The sequence below is a fragment of the Anomalospiza imberbis genome, chromosome 10 (genome assembly GCF_031753505.1).
Source record: "Anomalospiza imberbis isolate Cuckoo-Finch-1a 21T00152 chromosome 10, ASM3175350v1, whole genome shotgun sequence".
NCBI classification, from domain to species: Eukaryota; Metazoa; Chordata; class Aves; order Passeriformes; family Viduidae; genus Anomalospiza; species Anomalospiza imberbis.
In genome coordinates, this window is record NC_089690.1 from 19,038,527 (window position 1) to 19,060,725 (window position 22,199).

General features: G+C 40.4%; 2 protein-coding genes across 3 annotated transcripts in view; both read left to right on the forward strand.

Annotated features, from left to right (window-relative positions):
- SPSB4 (splA/ryanodine receptor domain and SOCS box containing 4) overlaps positions 1-22,199 on the forward strand; it is a 162,507-nt gene that overhangs the window by 55,644 nt on the left and 84,664 nt on the right. The window lies entirely within an intron of this gene.
- Positions 2,191-22,199, forward strand: part of LIMS2 (LIM zinc finger domain containing 2) — a 201,757-nt gene continuing 181,748 nt past the window's right edge. Inside the window, exon 1 of the mRNA XM_068200999.1 lies at positions 2,191-2,213. Coding sequence (XP_068057100.1) covers positions 2,209-2,213 — 5 coding nt within the window. The 5' untranslated portion in view covers positions 2,191-2,208. The remainder of the gene's footprint in view (positions 2,214-22,199) is intronic.

Genomic DNA, 22,199 nt, shown 5'->3' on the forward strand with positions numbered 1-22,199 from the left:
AAAGGTTTGTCTCTCTGAGGATTGAGAGAGCTGCTAAGACTTAAGTGGCAGAAAAAGAAACTCGTTAATGCCTCTGCACAGAGTAGTACCCTTTCTAAGCTTTCTAAACATTTGAGAAATGGTGATTGTCAGCACTCACACAGCACAGATGTGAGAGAATGGGGATGACTCACTGGCAGATCTATCGGAGGCAATGCCCAACTCAGCTTTTCAGCCAGGATTTTGCTCTGTCCTTTAGACTCATCCGTTTGGATCGAGCAGCCCCACCAAATCCTTAATCTCTGATAACTCATACTTGGTTACAACTATGAAATCTATTTCCTTACGATGAAATATCATGGTAATGTTTTAGAATATTATCCTGTTATGTAGAGTCTTGGTGGTCAGTAGTTACCAAGTAGTACTAATACTTATTAGTAGGGACAACGTGGGTTCAGAAGTAACATTTGACTTTACACTGCAAGTAACTTCTCTGGAGAGTAAGAGTCCCTGATTTTCCATTCCACATAGAAAGTAGCATCAGGTTATAAAAATATCTTTAGAGTAAAAGTAATCCTATTTTTATATCTGCTTGATACTGTGGAAATTAGCTTGCTTGGGGCTTGCTTTGCATTAAAAAGGAAATTTAAAAAAATTAGTCTGCCAGAAGTGAAGTGTCCGTTGTTTGTTTATATTACTGATTTAAAATCTCTGAGTAGAATAACATGGATAGATTCTCGAGGAAACACAAATACCTGCCTGTGGCAAGTTGACAAAATCACAGTGATGAAGGTGAAACATTTGTCAGTAGTATTGTAAATGCTTCCCTCACCTGCAGGTTGTCACTGTCACCATCACCCATTTGGGTGTGGCCAAATGGCACGGAGATAAGGTGCCGGTGCCACGTGTCCTCACACGCACCTGTCAGCAGTGAGTGTGATACAGCCACCCTGTTCATTTCTCAAGTGCACCAGATTGCCTGGTGTGACCTGCGTGTGACTTTTATTTGGTATGTCAGGGATACACGCTACTGACTCAAAAACTCCTGTGTGAGGATGTGCTCTCCAGCCCAGGGTTAGAGGAAGATTAGGGGGAACATCAAAGCTGCAGTTAAAATGAAAAAAGATGAGATAAAACCAAGTTATTAGAGATCACTTTGAAGTGTTTACAGATTTAGCCCTGTCTCTTTTAAGTGGAATACTTATCTGCCTTTCGCTATTTAAATTACAAGACAGGACAGGCAGTGATTTTCCAAGGATTATTGTATGGCTGTGCTGTGCTGAACGGCATCAGGCCAGAGGCAAGGAACACCTGTAATAATCCTTTATCTCTGTATACTGATGTTAAGCAGACCTTTTGAAGGTGAGGAGACCACACAGTAACACACTTCCACATAAGCGTTGTAGATGATGATGTGACACTGGCATTGGCCAGATTTCAGGATGGCTTTATGTTTTAGGACAGCTAATAGATCTTCTTGTAGAATATTTTAACGACATTTTACAACAATCAAATTTATTACTCTCGATCATTTTTCAATGCCTCCTGTTCCTGCTACCTGTACTAATCCCTTTTGGCCTCTCAATCTTATTACAACTGTTAGAACAAGCACAGGAGACCTGGTGGACTGTTACTGTGCATGTGTTAATGCAAATGAGGGCAAACTGAGTCTCAGAATGTTTTTCTGCACAGAAAGGGACAGCTGGCTTTTCATACGTGGATATAATGGATATATATTTTGAGAAAACTCATGACATTCCACAAATTCTAAGTATTCATGTCCATACCCAGAATTATTACTTTTATGGTGTGAAATAAAAAATTGGTTTTTGGTTGGGTCTTTCTACGGAGTGATTTTTCCCTGGAGAGCCTGCAAGGTTCTTGCAGTACAAAGGTTAATGGAATCATAAAGTAATTTTTTTGGAAGAGACTTCTGCAGGTCATCTGGTCTAGCTTCCTGTAGGTACACAGTTTGTGGTGATTGGGATGGGGCTGGGTCTCATCCCCAGTGGGCACAGCTGTGAGAAGCAGGTGAGCAGCACTGACAGCAATGAGCCATGGAGGGCCCAGGTGCACTGACCAACCACCAAGGGAACAGAGGGCACACAGGTGCCGTGCATCAACATGAGGGGATAAAAGGCTGGGCTGAAGAACAAGGAGGGCAGATGCCTGAAGCTTTCTGAAGTGGAGTGATGTTACTCCGTGTGGGCAGACACCCGAAGCCTTCTGATGAGGTAAGGTGTTACTCTGTATGGGGGAATGCTTAAAGCTTTCTGAAATTGTGTGGTGATACTCTGTGTATTGTGGTTGTATCAACTGTGACAGCTTCCTAAGATGAAATGTAACAGGAGAGATAGATGGGATGTAGGAAGGGAATAATCAATACAAGTGTACAAAGTGTGCAATTCTCATCCATAGCAAATCACAGCTACTGGATGCAGAGTTCTGTGTTTTAACAAGTAGTGGTGAGTTGTGACAAGTCCTTTGAGGGACAGCTTGACCAGTAGGTGCACTGAGACATGAGTGGCGCTGAGCAGTGAAGGGGAGGAAAAGGCAGCTTGTTTCTGCTTTTCATTGAAAAAAAATTCACCATTTTATAGTGTTAAATTTGCATTCCATGGAAGAGTTTTGTGCTTGGCTTTGAAAGCAAGAAGCTGCCTATAGGTAGTGGAATGAAATACACTGTCCTGCCAAGTAACAGCATTTACTGGGAAAAAAATAATCATAATAATGGCTTTGGATAATTGCAACAACATTTCATGGAAACATGACATGCTAAACAAATATCTTCTGTGGAGTTTTACTGTAGCCTGTGTATTCATCCCTTCACTTGAGAACTGTTTCCTCTATAATTTTTCTCAGGGCACCTCCCAGGCTGTTGCAGGAGGGAGTGTGTTCCTGGCTGGTAGTAGTTGGCCTGCTAGTAGGAGATTGGAATTAGATTGGGTGGTACCTTTAATCTGAGGTGGGAGGAACACATTTCAAAGGTAGCTGTAAAGTAAAGCCTCTTCTGTTTGAATGAACCTTGAACACACACAGATGCCTGTGGTGGACATGAATTAGTCCTGGCTGCTTGTCAGTGGGAACGTGATTCCGTAAGAATCAACTTTCCTGAGGTTCAAACCCTCTCTTCCTGATGATGTGAAGATGCAGGTGCCTGATAACTGAGATATTGTAAGCAGCTGGAGTGCTCTCTTGGTTCCAGAAGTCTTTTTCAAGAGGATGAATACTGCAAAATTATTGCATGTAGATCTTCAGGACTCATTGTTTAGTCTCAGGTCAACTAATGTGAGATTAATATGCATTGTGGGTTTTGTGGGCTGTTTTCCATAAAAAAACCTCTGCATTCCACATCCATGTTTTCCTATTTATTTTTAGTGCCATTTACAGTACAATAAAGGAATTTTGGTTTTTTGTGGAAGGAAAATATTTCTTTTTGATATGGTGCCTTTCAATCCACATTTGATGCCTTTTTAGTATTTTAAATTTTACCATTAGAGTTACAGATCATTCATCATTGTCATTGCTGGAACTGAAGGTGTCTTATTGTAGTGCTTTCAATATGAGGAAGACTGACTGCCCCCCTTCCATGCTACATCACTGTCATTCTCTACCTGTGCTGTTTTTGTCAGGACTTGATGAAGCACTGAGAAGCTGAATATTTTCTGTCTTTGCCATCGGGTTCTGATATAAAGAAAAACTAAAGAAGCTACACAGCAAGCTGACCAGCAGATTTGATTGCATTTACTATGTATTTCTGATAACATGAGAGATTTCTAGGAAAAAGTGATTTCCCAAACTTCACGGTGCAGTCAGAGTAACAGCCCCTGTGGCCCAAAGCAGGAGATGGAATGTGCAGGCAGTGCCCACTGCACAGGCACAGGTTGAGTCAGCTGTGCTGCAGCTGGATGTGACAGCAGCCCCAGCCTAGGAGCCTCTCCTCAGGGATGTGTCCATCTGCCTGTGCTCCCTGGAAGCTGTTACATGTGCTGCAGCTCTGAGCCTGTGTGGCGCTAACCATGGCAGTGTGGATAGTTTTTCTTTCTGGGGGTACTTCAGTTTTGCTTAGCAATAATATTTTCAGTTCAGCAAATACTCTTTGGTGAAAGGTTCAAGTTAAATTCCAAACCAAATTGCTGTATTATAATGAAATCTCTCTGGGTTTGTCCTGGCATTACACTACCTGTGCAACTGGCAAGTACTTTTTCCTCTGGGCAGAAGGTAATTTTTTGGTAATGTGCACATGACACATAATTTTCATGTTAATGCTGTTTTCTCCTTGCAACAGGTAAAGGCACAATATTTGACAGCATTCCTGTCAAAAAAATATCCCTTAGAAGATTGCTTTTTCATTATTTTTCCCCTAAATTCACAAATGTATTTGGATTATAAATGAAACAAAATTATACCTTTATAAAGTACATTTGGAAACTATGTCCAGACACGAACTTCCAGCTTCTCCCTGTGAAACACAGTGCCAGGACAGACTTCCTGTTAGGTGAGGAAAGCAGATACAAGGAAGTCAGAGTCCTTGCAGATGGTTAAAGGGGTATTGAAAGGTCTCTGCTGTTTCAGTGCTTTATGGGTATCAGTTGTATTGTATTGTATCTTGTGTGAAATGTTGTCCTTTGACACGGGGATAACCACCAGTATCACATAATAGGAAAGCTTATTAGTAATTCATGAGTCTTGTATTGACTATTGCTAAACACACCTTGGTATGTAATCCAGAAGACACAGGCAAAAGAACTCTGAAGAAAGTAGTAATTTATGGTGAGAATTCCTATTTTTGTCTGCTGCAGGTTTCCAGATTGCTTGAGCTTTCCTTGCACAGGGCACAGCTGAATGGCTCTCAAGCAGTTTCCTGACAAGTATCATTTTCATTTTAAGTTTCTTTTTTTTTTTTTTTTTTTTTTTTTTTTTTTTGGCCGCTTTTCTCCAAAATTGTCAATATGTTAGTTTATTATGGTTTGGTGGGTTTTTTTCCCCAGTGGAAAACTGCAGAGTGTTTGTTTCTTTGCTAGGTGAGGAGGATTGGTAGATGAGTGCCTTATTATGTGTCAGGTGAGAGAAAGCTCAGGCTGAGACGAGCAGGAAATAATCGCATGATGAGAGTAGCTGGACTGCATGGAGGGGCATGACATGGACTTCAGGTTGTTCTGCTTGAGGTGTTTGGGTGGGAGAGCACTTCCTTGGAATTGTAATTAAAAGCTGTTGCATTGAACACAGAGTTTGTATTTGAACTTGCACTGTTTTGCTGTTCAGCTCTGTAACAGCATGTTAAGTGAGGAATGCTTGTCTATCTGTATTCCAGGTCCCAATCTGTTTGGGAAATGCACAATAGGTGATATTATTGAAACAAAACTTCTCTCTTGGTGCCTTGTGTTACTCTCATCGTTTAGGAACTAATGGAGGATGCTGTTTACCAATCTGAAGCTTTCTCTTCCAGTCAGATTTCTAAAAAGGAGTTTCACAAACGCATCAATACACAGTAAAACTCTTCCCTCACATTATAACTCAGACTGCTAAAATACGTGACACCCTCAGGTACATTTCGTTTACCTGCCCTTTTTGTTTCACTTGGCAAATAGGAGGTGGCAAGAAAAGTCTTTAGGATAAACCTTTAGATTGGAGTTGTCAGAATGGCCTAAGGGAATTCATGTGTCAAAATCCCTGCCCCAGCCAGAGGCTTTAAAACAGTATTTTATTCCTGCCTATCAGCTCATCAGCAACGATGGGGCCAGATTAAGTCTTTCCATTCAGTCAGGTTTTGTGGGCTAATGTTAACGAAGTGTTTTAGCTGAGCCACTGGCTTTTTTCTACAGCATCTGCTGATACACCCCAGGGGTTTCTCTCTCAACACAAGGTCAGGCCCACCTTGGCTTCGCTGTAAGGTCAGGTATATTCAGCCCAATATGATTGTGAAAAACATCATTTGCCAAAAAATATTCTTTTTTGGGGTAAGATTAGTTTTTCCACTATTGATTTTTATTGTAATGAGAATTTATAGTACCTAAACAAAAACTGGTAGTGGTTACAATAAATTAATTTTCCTCTTGTTTATATCACTGAGGATGGTGCCTATAAAAATTTTTATTGACTACAGCACTGTGGATGTCTCACTAAGAACATTCATCATTGTATGCTGGCATCTTTTATTATGTCATAAAACTGCAATGCTACATAATGCCTGGTTTTTCACCCTGCTCTGGTAAAAAGCTTAAATCCTGCTTTCCTTTTTGAAAGGTAGATAGGTAGTTTTATACTAGCAAGATTAGAGCTAAATGCTACCAACCACAGCTATATTCCTCAGGGAAAGATGAAACAAAGTCCTGTGAGCCGGTTTGGCGATAGAATTCTTCATTTTAGTCATATCCCCTACCATCCATAGGTAGTGTAAGACAGGAAGTCTGTTAACTGACTTCAAGAAAAAGAGCTGCCTGATTTAAATTTAAATTGTATTGTTCAACAATGTTGTGTAATTAGATGGAAAAGCAGCAAAGTCCTTTTATTAGAGATGTCTTTGTAGACAGTAGCCTTGAAAGCAGTGGTTGATGCTAATTACCATATTTTGTTTAAACTTCCATCGAAATGAAAGGATCATTCAATTCCGAAGCTGCAGCCATACAAAAACCACAAGTGCAGTTGAATTGCTGCTGCCAAGCAGATGGGGCTTTGATCAGAATAAGTTATTTGCAGCTTTATTGTCTGGCTGCCAGGGAGGGGCTTGTATTGAACCACCTCGCTCAGAAGAAGGGGAAGGAGAGAAGTGAGTCTTGCTGATCTAAGTTCATGGGAACATGAATTTTCCCATTCTTAGATTATTTTTGCAGATGAAAATCCAGTGTTGAAAAGAACAGCAGTAAGACACTCGATATTGGGCTGCTGTAACCTGTCAGATGGGTTGGTAGAAAGGGATTGGAATGTTTATTTTAGAGGTATAGAGGGAGAACACAGTGTTGGGCAAGCTGACTGTATATTTCTCCAAGGTCATTTCTGTCTAGAGCATATGAGCTAAAACTTGCACTACTGTGCTTTCTCATTTTGTGTTTCACGCCATATGGGATGTACAAAAACTGAGCATCCTCGCACATCCGGGATGCTCCCTGCAAAGACAGAGGTGGCCATTTACAAAGCCATTGAGAGAATGGGACTGGGGTAAGTGAGAAGGGGCTGAGAGTTTAGGGTGTTTTGGGGGGTTGTGGGTTTTTTCCAGTTATATAGTATTCCATGTGCAAGGGGATCTTTATTTACAGCAATTCACTGATATAGAAACTGATTTTCAACAGTGGAGAAGGAAGGGAACATTACCTGGCACTGTGTGACTAAGAGATAGATCAGTCTAAAAGCAGATATGACAACTGTAGAAGAGGACTAACCTGGGAAATGCAGAGCAAGCTTGTTTTCTATTTTTAAATTATATTGGCTGTTCTTAATCTTGTCTCTCAGTGAAAACCTAGAAGTCAGAATTACTGATTGCTTCTGTAATCTTTTCAGTCAAAAAGTCTAGCCATGAACATGGTCTTATTCTGACCTGTACCATAACTATCTAGATTCAGGCATTAAAGCTTTCTCAAGCTTAGAAATGCAAAGACAGAAAGGAGGGGAGTGTGGGGTAGGGGAAAAGCCAAACCCAGACTGATAACTCTGAATTTCTTCAATGTTGCACTGCAAATACCATAGCAGAAGTGTATTATTTCCAGACAATTACAGTTGGGGATGTTCTGAGGTCACTTCAGAATTACATGTTTCTTCCTTTTTTCTGAGATGCTGGTCCTGTTCGTGTGCATTTTTGTACAAGCTGGAGCTCCATGTTTGGGGCTTGGCCACACATATAAAGCTTGATAATGGTTTACCCCCAAAACACAGTGTGTGGCCTCAAATTGGTTTAGATCTTGAGATCTGTGTGATTGGTGCCATGGAAGTTGATTCAAGATAGAGCTGTAGATTTGCTGAGACTGGCTTCCATTTTCATTTACTCAATAACAAAACCAAGCCAAATCAAAACCCTCAAAGCCAATAATTTAGATATATTTTGCTTTTTTCTTCTTTAAATTTGTTCTTCTTCTTTTACAGTTGCATTTCTTGTCATCTCTCTGAAAACATCTCCAGGTGCTTTCCACATTAGAGGGGTTTCAAAAGAAAATGTAACAATCTAGACCTTGTCAGACTATCTTTAAAAAAAATGAAACATTTTCAAGTGAAAGGGTATTTCTTAGCACTTAGAAATTTTAATCACATTTTATAAGTCAAGCTTTGTTTTAGAAGCACAGCAACACAGATGTCTTTTAGTTTTAAGTAAATTGAGTGCTCTTCCCAAAAGAAATAAATATGAACGATTTTTGTAGTAAACAAAGCCAAAATTGTGTTAAAACAAACAGATTTTGGGTGCAAATTCTTATGCTTGTTTGAGAATTTTTAACCCCTCCTGCTTTGTCCCTGAAATAAGACCATAATAGATATGTTTTAGTAGCTTATACAGTACAGTGTTATCATAAACATAGGGCAGTGGAGCACCCTCTAAAATTCCTTTAACTCCATGTTCACTGCCCCTAGAATGGCAGGTTGCCAAGTGGAGTGGTAAGAAATGAATGAGGCACCCAAATCTCCAGCTCTCCTGTAGGGATGACAAGCCAAAACTACACACTTAGGAGTAAGGGGATCAAATATTGTTCCAAAACTGTATTAATCTGATTTTTCTGAAAGATCTCAGAAAAATTTGAAGACTCTCAGGGCAAAATTTTTGGGAAGTCTGTTGAATTGTAATATAGGCTGTCTTCCCCCCTCCCCCCTTCCGTGAGTGATGGTGAATAGGCAAAACCTTTTTATTATATTTTTGGCAGCAATATCATTTATAAAAAAAAGCAGAGGGGGATGACAGAAATCCTTTTAACAACCTCCTTTCTGTAAGTTTTGGCTTTTCTCCAGGTACAGAAGGCGTCAGTGGTGATGGAGAGAGAAGGCATTGGTGGCAGGCAGAAACTTTGAGGTTTCCGGTTGTTTTTTTTCTTTTTCCATGATAATGGGGCAGTCCTGATTTCTATCAGCTGTAGAATTTGGTTTAATGAGAAGATAAAAATCTCGTGTTTTGATCACACACAGCTCGAATTCGAGCAGAGCTGGGTGTCAGGTGAACCCTCATGCTCGGGGCTGGACGTGGGACGCAATGGGACTGGACAGTGGGACGCAATGGGATTGCTCCCAGAGATCAGCCTGCTGCTTCCCTCTCTCACTGCCTCTTGGCAGGAACTACCTGGTGGAGACAGGAGTCTGTGTAGACAGTCGTGGCTGTTGGCTCTTGGGGATTTCACCACAAGATTTCCTTGATCAGTAGAACCTTTTCCTCAGTAAAACATTTAGAGCAATCCTCAAATTGAATTTTCAGGTGACATATTATGGTATCATTTAAATACTTTTTGCTATTGAAATAGTCATTGATGTACAATTAGAAGCAGTTCTGAAATTTTCAAAACAGGGACTGAAAGTCTTTCCATGTTGAACTTGCTATGGTAAAGAATAATACATGTGCATACTCTGCATTGCTTAAAGACCTGTGCAGATGGCCACTCCTTCCACTGAGCCAGAGCATGAAGCCAAGGGTTGACATTGCAATTTGTTATCTTGACAGTACAATGGGTGTTGCAGTCTAATTTGCAGTTTTAAGAATTAATGGTGCAGTGATAACAGGTGATAAAGATCATTATCTGTGTGAAGTAACAAGGAGCAAGACAGAGTTGTGTCCTTTACTTTGATGTAAATAAGCCATTTGTTCCGCATTGCTCTGGCAGTTCAAATGAGGTGAAGCACATGCAGAAAATCAGAGAAAGTGTATTTGTGAGTATTTACCACACCTGTTCATTTACCACCAAGCTGTGCTAGAGACTGTTATGGCTTTATTGGCTGATTCATATCTTTATATTTGGACGTCTTTACCAGAACAAAATAAAAATGGTTAGCTGAAGAGCACTGTACTTGTGTAGCTTGTTTTCTTTTTGCTTTTATTATTGAAACTTCAAGGTATTTCATGAAACATTATCATAACAACCTCTCAGATTTCTGGTCTTATTGATTAATTAAAAATATAAAGTGACAGCTCTATGGCTGTAGTGATAATTTGAAAATAAGAAGTGCAGTATTTTTTTAACCAGGAAGGAGCTAACCCAATGCCTGATCATGTGCAAGTAATCTGAAACTGGCAGCAATTTGGAGAACCTCCCAAATTGTTAAGGATGGATTACAACCATTTTGGCATGTTTGCATTGGTTGTGCAACAGCATTTAATGCAGTAGCTGCATGTTTTTACTATGTTTTGGGGGACTGTGTGAGTTCTTAGAAGCTTCCATGTAGTGATTTCAGTCTTTTCAGCCTTTCAAGAACTAGTTATATTTTTGAGTTGAAGTCTCTATGAAAAACATTACGGATTACTAAAGCAAAAAGCTCTGTGGGTTATGAATTTGTGTTGCTTTTTTTCTGCAAAGCTGGTGGTGCATAATGTGGGTGTTTTCTGATTTATGGGGGAAATGAGTGCTCCTCAGGTTGAGAGTGAAATCAGTGTGTTCATGCTGTTGTACAGAGCTTCTACCTTTAGACTCTCACCTGAGGCTCAGGATTCCCATACAGCTAAAAGTAACACACAGGTACCCCCAGCAGGTTATTAACAAGGTAGTAATAATTGTCACATAACTAATTGATCTCTAGATGAGCATGCCCAGATCCATACAGACACCCTGGTGCTGCCCTTCAAGGGTGAGTGCCCAGTGAAAGGACAGGAGCTCTGAGTGTCCTGGCTTTGGACACCCAGACCTTGTGGGCTGCCAGCCACACCTCTGCAGCTGGGCTTGGGCACACTTCCACGGCTTTTGATGACCTCATTTTATAGACATACCTGGTAAGCCTCTGAATCACAGCAATCTGAGAACCTGTTGATGTGGAAAGGTGCTCCAGGCAAGATTTTAATCTCCATGATGAGCTTTAATGTACATTGTGTCTATTCAGTGACCATCGGTGTCTCCATGTCTAGCGAGTTGTGATTGATTTCTGTTTTCTGCATAGTAGAATTTTCCTTTTGTTCAAAGACCAAAATTTGTGCAAACAAATGTTCTTCATACATATGGCCAATCTGCCACTAATTCTGAAGTGAGTTTACTTACAAAACAGGTGTAATTAAGGAAATAGTTTAAAAAATACCTGTCCTGACAGTTCATAGTAGTTCTGTAAACTTTTGCAAGAACATGAAAATTTCACAGGGATAGCTTTAGTAGGGTATCAGCAGCATATTTAATCTAAATGTATGGTTCTGAGATAGATACATGAAAATGTATGTCAGTATAATTTTCTAAAAATAAGAAATACAGCTTAAAATAACAGATCCTAATCTAAGAAAGCTTTCCTCCATCTTACTAAAACCAATCTCTTTCAGAGTAGGTTCATTAGAACACTGATTTTTCACTAAATTTATCCTTTTTTTTTCTGCTCTAAGAAAATCTACATGGTGAATTGCTTAGAGAATTGTAGTTAACTCATACATTGAGAATTACTTTTTTCCTAGAAAGAGCATAATTGCGCATTTAACCAATTAAGATTTTTTTTTTTTTTTTTGGAGAGAACTTTACTTTTGCAGAAGAGCCCTGGTGGGACAGACTGCAAAGGAAACAGGGAGCGCTTCCTCCAGGTTGTTTTGCTAAGGAGTGTTTTTCCCCTTACAAGACTTTCCCCTCCCTGTTGGCTCAAGGTCAGCAGTGACTTTACTGGCTTGCTTGAAGCACAGCAGTAATGAGAACACACTTCTGGAAATGTCTTTGTTATCTGTTGCCCTTGGAACTTGTCCTTAAGGAGGCGGTTGGCCTTAAAAGCATGAAGGCAAAACATTCAGCCTTAGCTCAATTCCTTTTCCTTGGATTCACAGATTGTGGAATGGGAGGCTCCATGTCTTTCTTGGGCTTTCTGCAGGTTTGTGCCCCTGTCCCCTGGCTCGCTGACCCTGCAGGGATGTCACAGGGCAGGGGACAGGACAGCTGAGCTGCACCAGCCTTTGTGCTGCTCCTCAAGGTTTGCCCACCGCAGTTTCTCAAGCGCTTGATGTTAATCAAGACTTTGGTACATTGTCTTGAAGATTAGTGAATACTGTCATTGTTTTAGAGCTGATTACTAATGAAATTAACAGACATCAATTCCTGTGCTCTGAAATGAAACAATAATATGAAATTATGAACAATAATAGATATGAGCAATAATAAATGAATACTAATAGAAATGAACAATAGATTTCCATATCAGCTTGGTTTTTGCAAGCATCTTTCCTGAGCTATATGGCGAGATGGTACTAACAGTGGAGCTATCTGCAGTTCTACTCAATTTTAAAAGCCCACCATTTAATTAGAAATGGCTTAAGAGGCCCTAAAAATACATTTGAATTGTAGTCACCTTCAGATACCTGTACCAAATATTGAGGGTTTTTTTTTGTTTTTAATTTGTTTTCCAAAGCAACAATATTTCAATTTACAAGGCCTGTTGTCAGCAGCATGAATTATTGTTATCAATCTGTCTTCCTATATAACATAATTTTCAAAAGCCTGCATTTTGCAAAATGGAAGTTGGTGCCTTATTTGGCTAAATGATGGTGGCATGGTTTGAAAGACAGGTGTCTGCTAAGGAAGGCAGGCGCCTCCTTTGGAATGGAAGATGTAAACCCCCTCCCTCTGAATTGTCATTTTGTAGTTAAGGGGCTCTTGGCCAAAGATATGAAGATAGGAATAACAGTTCTTTACTAGGGTGTATAACAAGGCAAACCAACACCAGCAAGCACAGCATTAACACTGACCAGAACCAGGTGTGTGTAACAAGGCAAACCCAACAGCCCTGGCATTGACATCGAACAGAACCAGAGACCCGGTCCCAGCCGCTCTCACAGTGGCATTCCCTTCGGGGCAGTTCCTGTCACAGCATATATTTCGGCTACTTTTAAATTTCTTATGGATCAAATTGGTCATAAAGGGCTCTACACTTAATATTTAAAAAATTTTCCCATCAGTGTTTTAAGCTACTTGCATAATGGTTTCAAGGTTATGTAATTAAATCAACCTTTATTTAATATGCTTAACATCTTCATTTTAGAATTCTCATAAAGAGATTCTCTTTTACTGAGGGATCAAAAACTTTTCATGTAATTTTGTTTGTAAAAGTGTAATTTTTATTGAGCTTTTCCTTACCTGGAATTTTTTGGGGTGTAATTTTGGAGTTTTGTTCATGATTTGTTTTTTTGTTTTGAGGAGAATTATCGACACATTTTGCTTAGTGAAAATCTGTAAATATATGCAGTTGAACTAACGTTTTGAAATGTTGATTGAACTGTATTTAATTTTTTCAATTATCTGGATCCACTTTATCAGGCAAAAAAACCTGAGAATGTTCTCAAGAGTTCCTTATTCAAAGTCAGCTGTAACTATCTCGAAGCCCAGAGAGAGAAACGCATTCACAGGGAACCATGTCTCAAAAGCAAGGTTTCAAACGTTTCAATGGCAAACAAGCAATTATTTAAATAAGAAAACAAACACCTGCTCCTTAAAAGCCAAAAGCAAAGAGAATGCAATGCCCCCTGCCAGCCCCCAAGGCAGGCACACTCTCCTGGGCAGACTGAGTCACTGCCTCCGGGAGTTTGTGACCAGAGGCTCCCAGCTGAACAGCACACTCCAGTTTACAGCATTCTCTTTAAATAGATGTGCTTTGGGTGCCTCTTTACTGAACGTGCTCTTTGTTGGTTTTGGGCTTTCTGTAGCATCCTTTCATCTCTAAGATTTTGAAAACATTTTTGACAGTGTGATGTATTAAAAAAAAATAATTCTGTGTCCTGTAGGGGGAAATTTATTTTTATTTTTTTTAACCTAATAAAATTGTAAAGGATCTTGTCAAGATTGAGTTTTGTGTTGATCTAAAGAACTTGAGTTAAAAGCTTTTTGAAGTATGTGGCAACTGAATCGGCAATATATATGGTTGGGAGATCAGCTATATAATAAATAACTTGCTGAACATTTATAATTTCTGAAAGCCTACTATCTTGTCCATTAAATAACTTTCTTTTAATTAAAAAAAGCCTCTAATTAAGCACGTGGTAATGTTATGGTGTGATGAAGGGAAGTTTCATTTGAGCTGGAATTCATTTATTTGCCAACATTTTGACAATATACGATTTAACTCCATCTCTGACTTGAGCTCTCTGCATGGCAGTAACATTATTAGTTTAATGACAGAGCTGCTGAGTTACAATTCAGTGAGTGTGCAATTACAGAGCCCCCTGAGCAGCCTGTCCTCCTCCCTGCTCTGCTGGCAGAGATTCCTGGGAATGATGCCCTGGAGATGACTCACATTCCATGGCTGTGGTTCATTTCAACATCCCATAGTAACACATTTTGGGGAAGAGAGGCCTGTGCTCCCAAATGATTTCTGGAGGAAGGGATTGACCACTCCCCCCTACTCCATTGTATCAGGGTTGAACAGGAAATGCTCAAGTCCTAAAACAAACAGGCAACAACAAAATCTCACTCCACACTCTCAGCCATCGCCTCCTGTGACTGTGACTCAAGCTTTGCTTTGGTCCTGCAGAGCTAGGGAGAGGGTATGGAGGCTCATTCTCCATCCAGCTCAGAACAGCTGGGTGCTGAATGCCATTTCATACTCCTCTGAGCTGCCTCAGGGGCTCTCGAGTGCCCAGAGCCCAAGCTGGTTTTCCTCCCTGCTTCACTCCCCAGTCTGACTGTGCAGGCTCCTGCTGGAGGCACCTGCCTGCTCCTGGGAACTCATGGCCAAAACCACAGAGGATGTGCTGTTCACACAGTTCCTCAAACTGCCTCTGCTGTCCAGAGTTCTGCTGTGAATGTGATTGCCTCAAGTCATACTGAAACAAACACTGATTTTGTGGTAAAGTACCCATGTAGTAGAACTCTGAGCATCATCTGAAATTTAGAAGTAACAGAAATTCTCTTTTCACGTGTTTTGGGATTGGACTGATTGCTGCAGATATGAGAGGGGGAAAAATTAATTTGACCCTCCTTCCAGGGTTTAATGTGAAACTTTGGCTTCCTAACCCATGATTGAAATAGTTGCCTTTAATGCTTCCTTGTGTGAAAAATTGGGGCAAAAGCAGTTGAGCATATGATCTCCAGTAATACCGGAAATATATCATTTTGACTTGGTTTGTGCTCATGCTGTTCTGTATACTGTATGAAAACAAGGAGAGGTGACAAGATGACAATATTTTTTTCCCTTTTTCTGAGCAAAGAGGATAGTTTCTCCGTATGTCTTTAAACTTAACATTTTAGGTCTGTCTTTTTTCATCAAATGTTCAGTCCTCCTTTTTTGGTACACCTGAAATAGACTGCAGCTTTGGTTGGTAAGGAAGGCAAGTGACTGTTCAGAAGGGGTAAGAAAATGTCTTTCTGACAAAAATGTCATGGAAACTTGTTTTAACTGAAGAAAGCCCAGTTTGTATACGTATATACATATATATATATTTAAATTTTTTAGGTATCATCATTGATGTATATGTCTGGCTTTTGTTTTGCAAGTGGTGGGCAGCTAATGTAAGATATGAACGTGGTCTTGCTGGCTGAGAGGAGCTGCTGGTTTGGGCTTGGATACAGTTAATTCTGTTCCCTGCACAATGTCGAGGCCCTTTCTGCTTTTCACCCCACCAGTGAGGAGACCTCGGGGTGCACAAGGATTGGGAGGAGACACAGCCAGGACAGCAACCCCAGCTGACCCCAGGGAATTTCTGTGTCATCGTGCTCAGTGTGTGAGGCTGGGGGAAGAAGAAGGAAGGGGGAACTTTTGGAGGGAAGGTGTTTGTCTTCCCAAGTGACTGTCACACATGATGGAGCCCTGCTGTCCTCAGGGTAGCTGAACACCTGCCTGCCTATGGGAATGATGAATTAATTCCTTGTTCTGCTTTGCTTGAATGTTTTGCTTTACCTTTTATACTGTCTTTATCTCACACCACAAATTCAGTTCTACTCTTCCGATTCTCTCCCCCATCTGACAGGGGCAGTGAGCAAGGGGCTGTGTGGGGCTGAGTTGCTGGCAAGGGTTAAGCCATGACTGAGGGCATCTCAGATGATGGCAGGACAGGGCAGAACCACCTAAGTCAGCATCCTCTGTGGCACTGAACTGTGTGCTGCTCTGCTTAGATAAAAACTCAGCAAATGGATTCTGGGAGTGTATTAGCATTATTGGTACTGAGAGGTTTTTTTAATGTTACTTTGTAAGCTTACAAAAAGAGAAAGGGAGCCTTGTAAGTAGCATCAGTTTTCCCTAAAGACCTTGCAGAGTGAGTGAGTTTGCCTTTTTGGAAGGCAGATCTGATGAAGTTTAGTATTTTGCATGTGTACAAGATGGGGTTTATTTTTCTGGCACTACAGGCACATTTGACTGCTGGAACATGGTGTAATTACCAGCTAAACTCTGAACTTAGGCACTGAACAACACAAGATTGCTGTTACATGTCCTCTCTCTTTCTTATCAGCTCTTCTGTCATATGACAGAATTGGGAAGAATTTACTGTTTGAACATACTTATTTTTTCTGGACAGAACAATCTGCAGCTGCAGATATTAAATGTTCCATTACATACCATGTATACAGAATCCATAAGACATTTTATAATATATTTTGGAGTATACCCTGAGAATGTAGTTCATTATTAGAGCTAAACAATAATTTTGTTTCCTTTAAAGATGTTTTTTGATAAGTCTGATTAAAAGAGAAGTTTTCTCTAAGTGAAAATAGTTGAAGTACTTGGAGTTCAGCATTGTGAAATCCGTAGTACCATGCAATTATTAATGTAGATATAAACCAGTCAGTCTATCAAAAGAAAGGAGCTCTTGGCATATCCTGTTTCATGTACTGACTGTGCTTCCTGGTGTCACCAAGTGAGGTATGTGACAGCATTCCTTCCCAAAAGGCTGTTCTCCTGTTAAAATCTTTGGATCATGGCCTCTAGGAAGAAATTAATCACAAGTGAGTAACTTGTAGGTAGAAATGCTGTGTTGCAGACCATGTGTTGGTCCAAGTAACTGGATGGAGGAAAAAAATTAGAGTTTATGAAGTCCTTGTTTAACTTTCAGCATAGAAAGGTCTTGATTTTTCCAGTTCTGCTCTCCACAGTTTCCATTAAATGTCCTTTTTTCCCAATGAATTCAAGGAAACTCAAGCTGTTAACTTGAGGATGGTGTTGTAGGATGGTGTTTGTAGCATGGAGTTGGTCTCAAGCTAAATGCAGGCTAAAATTTGAAAAGCAGGCTCAATTTAGAGACAGAATATACACCAGCATTAACTCCTAAGAAATACAGGTTCTTATAGTGGAAATTCTGCCTGACTCAGCTACATTGATATGAACAGGACTGTTTGATTGATGACAATGTATAACTCCAAAGATGAAAAAACCAAAGATATCTCCAGCTGCACACACACTTCATTTTCATTTTTTGAGAGTTGGAGCTCTGCTGTGATAGAAATACAAAAGAAATCCTGGGTCTCAAGGTTTAGGGGCCTTTACACCAAAATTGAAGATATCAGAGGGTACTCTATAGTAGTCCTGAATAGGCTTTTTTAATTCTCTCTATAAACAAATTAACATAATCCTGTTTGATTTCATTTTTTAAAGTTGCATTGTGTTTTCTCTGTGCTGATACAGTAGTGGCACATTTCTAAATTAGCTCATCTTGACATCATTCAGGATTCACATGCTTCCTGAATAAAAGCTCTCCTCGGTGTGTTCCTCATCCTTGTTCTTCCATGTCCTGCTGTACTGGTGTCATAACTCAGCCCCAGCTGGTGCCTGAGCCCCACACAGTCCCTCACTCACTCCCTTGTCAGATGTGGGGGGACAATGGGAAGAGTAAAAGGGCCAAAATTCACGAGCTGAGATCAAGACAGTTCAACAGGTAAATCAAAGCAGAACAAGGAATGCATTCATGGCTTCCCCTGGGTGCAGTGCTCGGCCATCCCCAGGACAGCAGGGCTCCAGCAGGTAAGGGCAATGTGGGACAGCACCACCATCACTGGGAATGTTCCCTCCTTCCCTCCTGCCCCAGCTTTTCCAGGATCAGCTGTCCTGGCCGTGTCTCCCCCAGTCCTTTTGCACCCCCACCCCACTCAGTGCTGGGGTGAGCAGCAGAAGAGCCCTGCCTGTGTAGTCACTGCTCAGCAGTAACAAAAACAACCCTGCATTCTCTACACTGCTCCCGGCACCAAATCCAAACTACAGCCCTGAACAAGCTACTCTGAAGAAAATTAACTCTATCCCAGCCAAAACCAGCACAACTTGTGGGAGCAGCTGTTACTACAATGCCACCTTCTCCCCCAGCTGGCAGGCAGATGGGCTAATCCACAAAGAGCCACTATTTGTTCATGGATCAGTTTTCAGATGAACAACTAACAACTAACAACTAACTAAAGTGAACAACTGACAACCTTTCCAAAGATGCTGAACATGTCTGTGCCTGGGCAATGTTTCACAAAACAAAAGTCTTTCAAGGCTTTTAAATATTCCACTTTCTGTATCTCTCAGAATAGGAAGAAAGAAAGACCACAGTATATATATATTTTAATTAGGAGGTTGTTTTGTGTAGCCAAATATGCAAGTGCACTGCCTTTTTAATTTTGATTATATTTTTCAAGAGAGAAAGTATTACAAAAGGAAAAAGGAAGGACTTTTCTCTCCTAGACAGCAGCAACTGCAGTAGTTTAAGTATTTTACAAATTTGGCAAGGATTGTTCCTGATCAGAAGATGGATATGCTTTCTTGTATTGAGCTATGATCTCCTTGATTTTTTGGTTTTCCTGCTGACATTCCTGCTTTTTATTTAAATATTTGGGTTTCATAGCCTGTTGAGTCACTATATCCTTGCTGTTTAAATAAGATGTAAAATATTTTATTATTTTTTTTTTCAGTTTTTAGAAAAGCACAAGATGGGCTAGAAGTAACCTTGTTCTTTCAGAGTTTAGTTAGCAGTGGGATATATGCCAGAGTATATCTGACACTGTGTAAACTGCACATAAACCACCATAAGAAAAAGCTCGATTGGAGGGTAGCTTGTTACTTTATGAATCCTATTTGTAAATCAATCATAAAAGATTGGAAGATAAGTGAATTATGTCTGAGTGTGTCAAATGAGACGATTTGTTTTCTTTGTCTGCTCAGACCCTGAGTTTCTCTTGCAGACATCAGCCAGTGAACTGTGTCTGCCCTGACAAACAGCAAGCCAGAGCAGAACGTGGCTGCAGCCCGTGTTTTTTCCTTCACAGAGGTGGTACCTCTCTGGTCAGCCTCGTGCATCATCCCAGGCAGGGCTGTTCAGAGACAGTATTAACAGTGGGTTGCTGCCCTGCAGGGCCACCCTTTTCACTTCACAGCCCAGGATGTCCCAGGAATTGTAGCAGCTTTGACAATAGCAGTGGAAGCGCTCTCCTGGCCCTCGTGCATTGTGTGCTTTTCACCTTTGTTCACCATCTGTCCTTGCTGGGGCTGAGGCTGCCATCTGAGGGCTGCCTCCCCCATGCTCTGATGAGCTGCTTATGGCACCCTCAAAAAAACCCCTCACTAACCCCGAGACAAACAGGGGCCTTTGTAAGGCACACACTTCCCTATCCCCATGGTGCTTTTGTGTGTGCACTCTTCCCAACAGCCTTTTGTGTGTTCAGAGCCCAGCTGGTTGCCTGCAGACACAGCCTTTAGCAGAAGAATCATATTCTAATTGTCTAATGGACAATAAACAGTACTGACTTTGCTTCTGAGGTGAATTGGATGTCTTCAAGTGGAAGAAACAAGATCTCCTGGGGAAAATTGCTGAAGATATGTATCACTGTAAATCTCAAACTGGGGAGGGAGGGAAGCTGAATAAATTAAAACTCCTTATTTTGTTTGGTGGGGAAACAAGCACTGCGGAAATTGAAGATTAAACCCCAGAAAATATCATAGAAATTAGTAGAGTGTCTCTTATATCCTACTTTCTAGATTATTTCAGCTAAGCAGCTAATACAGCCTTTTTTTCTATGTTCTGAATTCACATGGGCCATATTTGATACCTGGAATACTTAGCAGTTTAATTTTACTGAAACAAAATGCTTTCGAGAAGACTTTGCAGTTGCTAGAGTATTCCCAGAAATTTCCAGTGCCAACAACTGAGAACCTTTGAGGTTCTTTCCCCTCTCTTCTGCCCTTCAAATAAGGGAACAGAAAAATGTGACACATCCTGGAGTTTCAGATGTTGGTAGTCAGTCTGAGCAAAAGAAGAGTCCACACGGATATTAGTCAGGCTTAAGTGTTAACTTTGAGTAAGTAGTCCAGGGGTGGGAAACAAACTTGTAGGGTTTTATGTTTGGTTTGGTTGTTTTTTAATGGGATGAAAAAATGTGTTAATGTAAATTTTTTTAGCTCTCCGAGGCATGTTGCTAGGACATGTTTTTTTAATATCTAAGCAGAGATTTTTAATCTTTTTAGAAGTAGTAATTATCACCAGACTTTTTAACATACAAAGTAAGACTATGAAATAGTAAAAGGCTTAGGTATACATACAAGTATATTTTAAAAAACCCTTTAAATCAAATGTGATTGTCTGGAATGTGCTGAGGAACAGCAATAGTGTATTTTTATAGGAAGAATTTGAATTAATCCATCTTTGATACAGCTTCCATAAGTTTTGGAAAATGCAGGATTTTTCTTCCAGAAGCAAGGCAGAATGCAGGATAAACTGTGGCACTTCAAAAAAAAAGATCTTTTTTGGACCTACCTCTTCATTTGTTTGATAGTTTTATGTTGAAATCTCATGGAAGCTACCTACTAAGCAGCTTAGGAAAGCAGTTTGGAAACAAAAGCAGTCTGTTTCAGTTTAAAATTTTCTGGGCACTATGTATGAGAAATACACTACTATTATTTACATTTCCAGAAATACATGGTGGGGAAATCTGGGTGACAGACCTACCCACATGAGCTCATGACAGGATTTGAAAAAGCAGCTGATGTGCTACGATTCTGAACACCCAAATTGCCTGTGATCCAAAGTATTCACCTTGTGGCTTTCCACAACTAATTATTTTGGGATGTTGTATTCATGTTAAAAGAAAAAAGGAGAGAAAGACCATTGCAGCCACTTCTTGCTAACTATCGACTCAAACCTTTCCTGTGGGAAAAGGAAAAAAACTATTCTCACTGGCTCAATGGACAAGAACCAATATTATCAGAAGTATCAATAACATCTGAGTTTGCCTCATGTGTGTAGTAGCTGAGGTAACAGAATGAATGCACAGGGACCAAATGTAGCCAGGGAGGTTGGATCAGTCATGATTTAATCTAAATCAAGGTGAGATGATATTGATGCATCAAAGAGACTTAAGTGAGCTAATGAGGACCCGCTTGCACCCCAAACTTGTCAGTGTGTCCTGTCCTTTAGCAAAACACCCACATTATGTCCAGTGTCAGCAGTCTTTCATACTGCCCTGGGTTTAGGTGTTGTTGTATCAGCCGTTGTCCCAGGCTCTGTATCCATCTCTTCTAACTGAAAAATCTGTGTTTAATTTTTCTCTTGACATCCACATTCCTGCAGTTGCATGTCATTCCTGCAATGTACTGAAGGCAGCATAATGTAGTAATACCACTTGAAATTAAAGCTAGTGCAAGATATGATTACAGTTATTATTAGAGTTCGAAGCAGAGACTACAGAGTTTGGGATGTGAATTAGCCACCAGTCAGGTTCTGATGGGCTTTGTGGCACTGTAATGACTTAAAGGGTCTGATGTAGTTTCAAAACAAGTTTTAAGCAAATGCCTGTATGACCTGGACTGCAGCAGCCAGCTGGAGGAGCCAGCAGGAGGCACAGGCTCTCTGGGCTTCCCAAACAGGAACTGCCACTTCAGAGACCATTCTCAGACAGAGGCTTCTGTGTTTGAATTTAACCACTGGAATTTGCTCCTTAGGTTATGCAGAACCCAAAATAAGTAAGTAGAATGAGTTTTGGATTATTTTCAGACTGTAATAATGATTTCCATTGTTTATCAAGTGACTCTGTTGCGTCCTCTGAGATGTCCCTACCCTGTTTACTGCTGGCCCAGGCCAGGGAGTTGTTACAGTGTTTAAGGGAAAAGCCTTCCCTAAAAACCTTGTACTCTCTTGTTTCTGTGTTGATGGAAACTTATGGTTGTCTTTGTCCAATGAAGTTTTGCCTGAGAGAAAA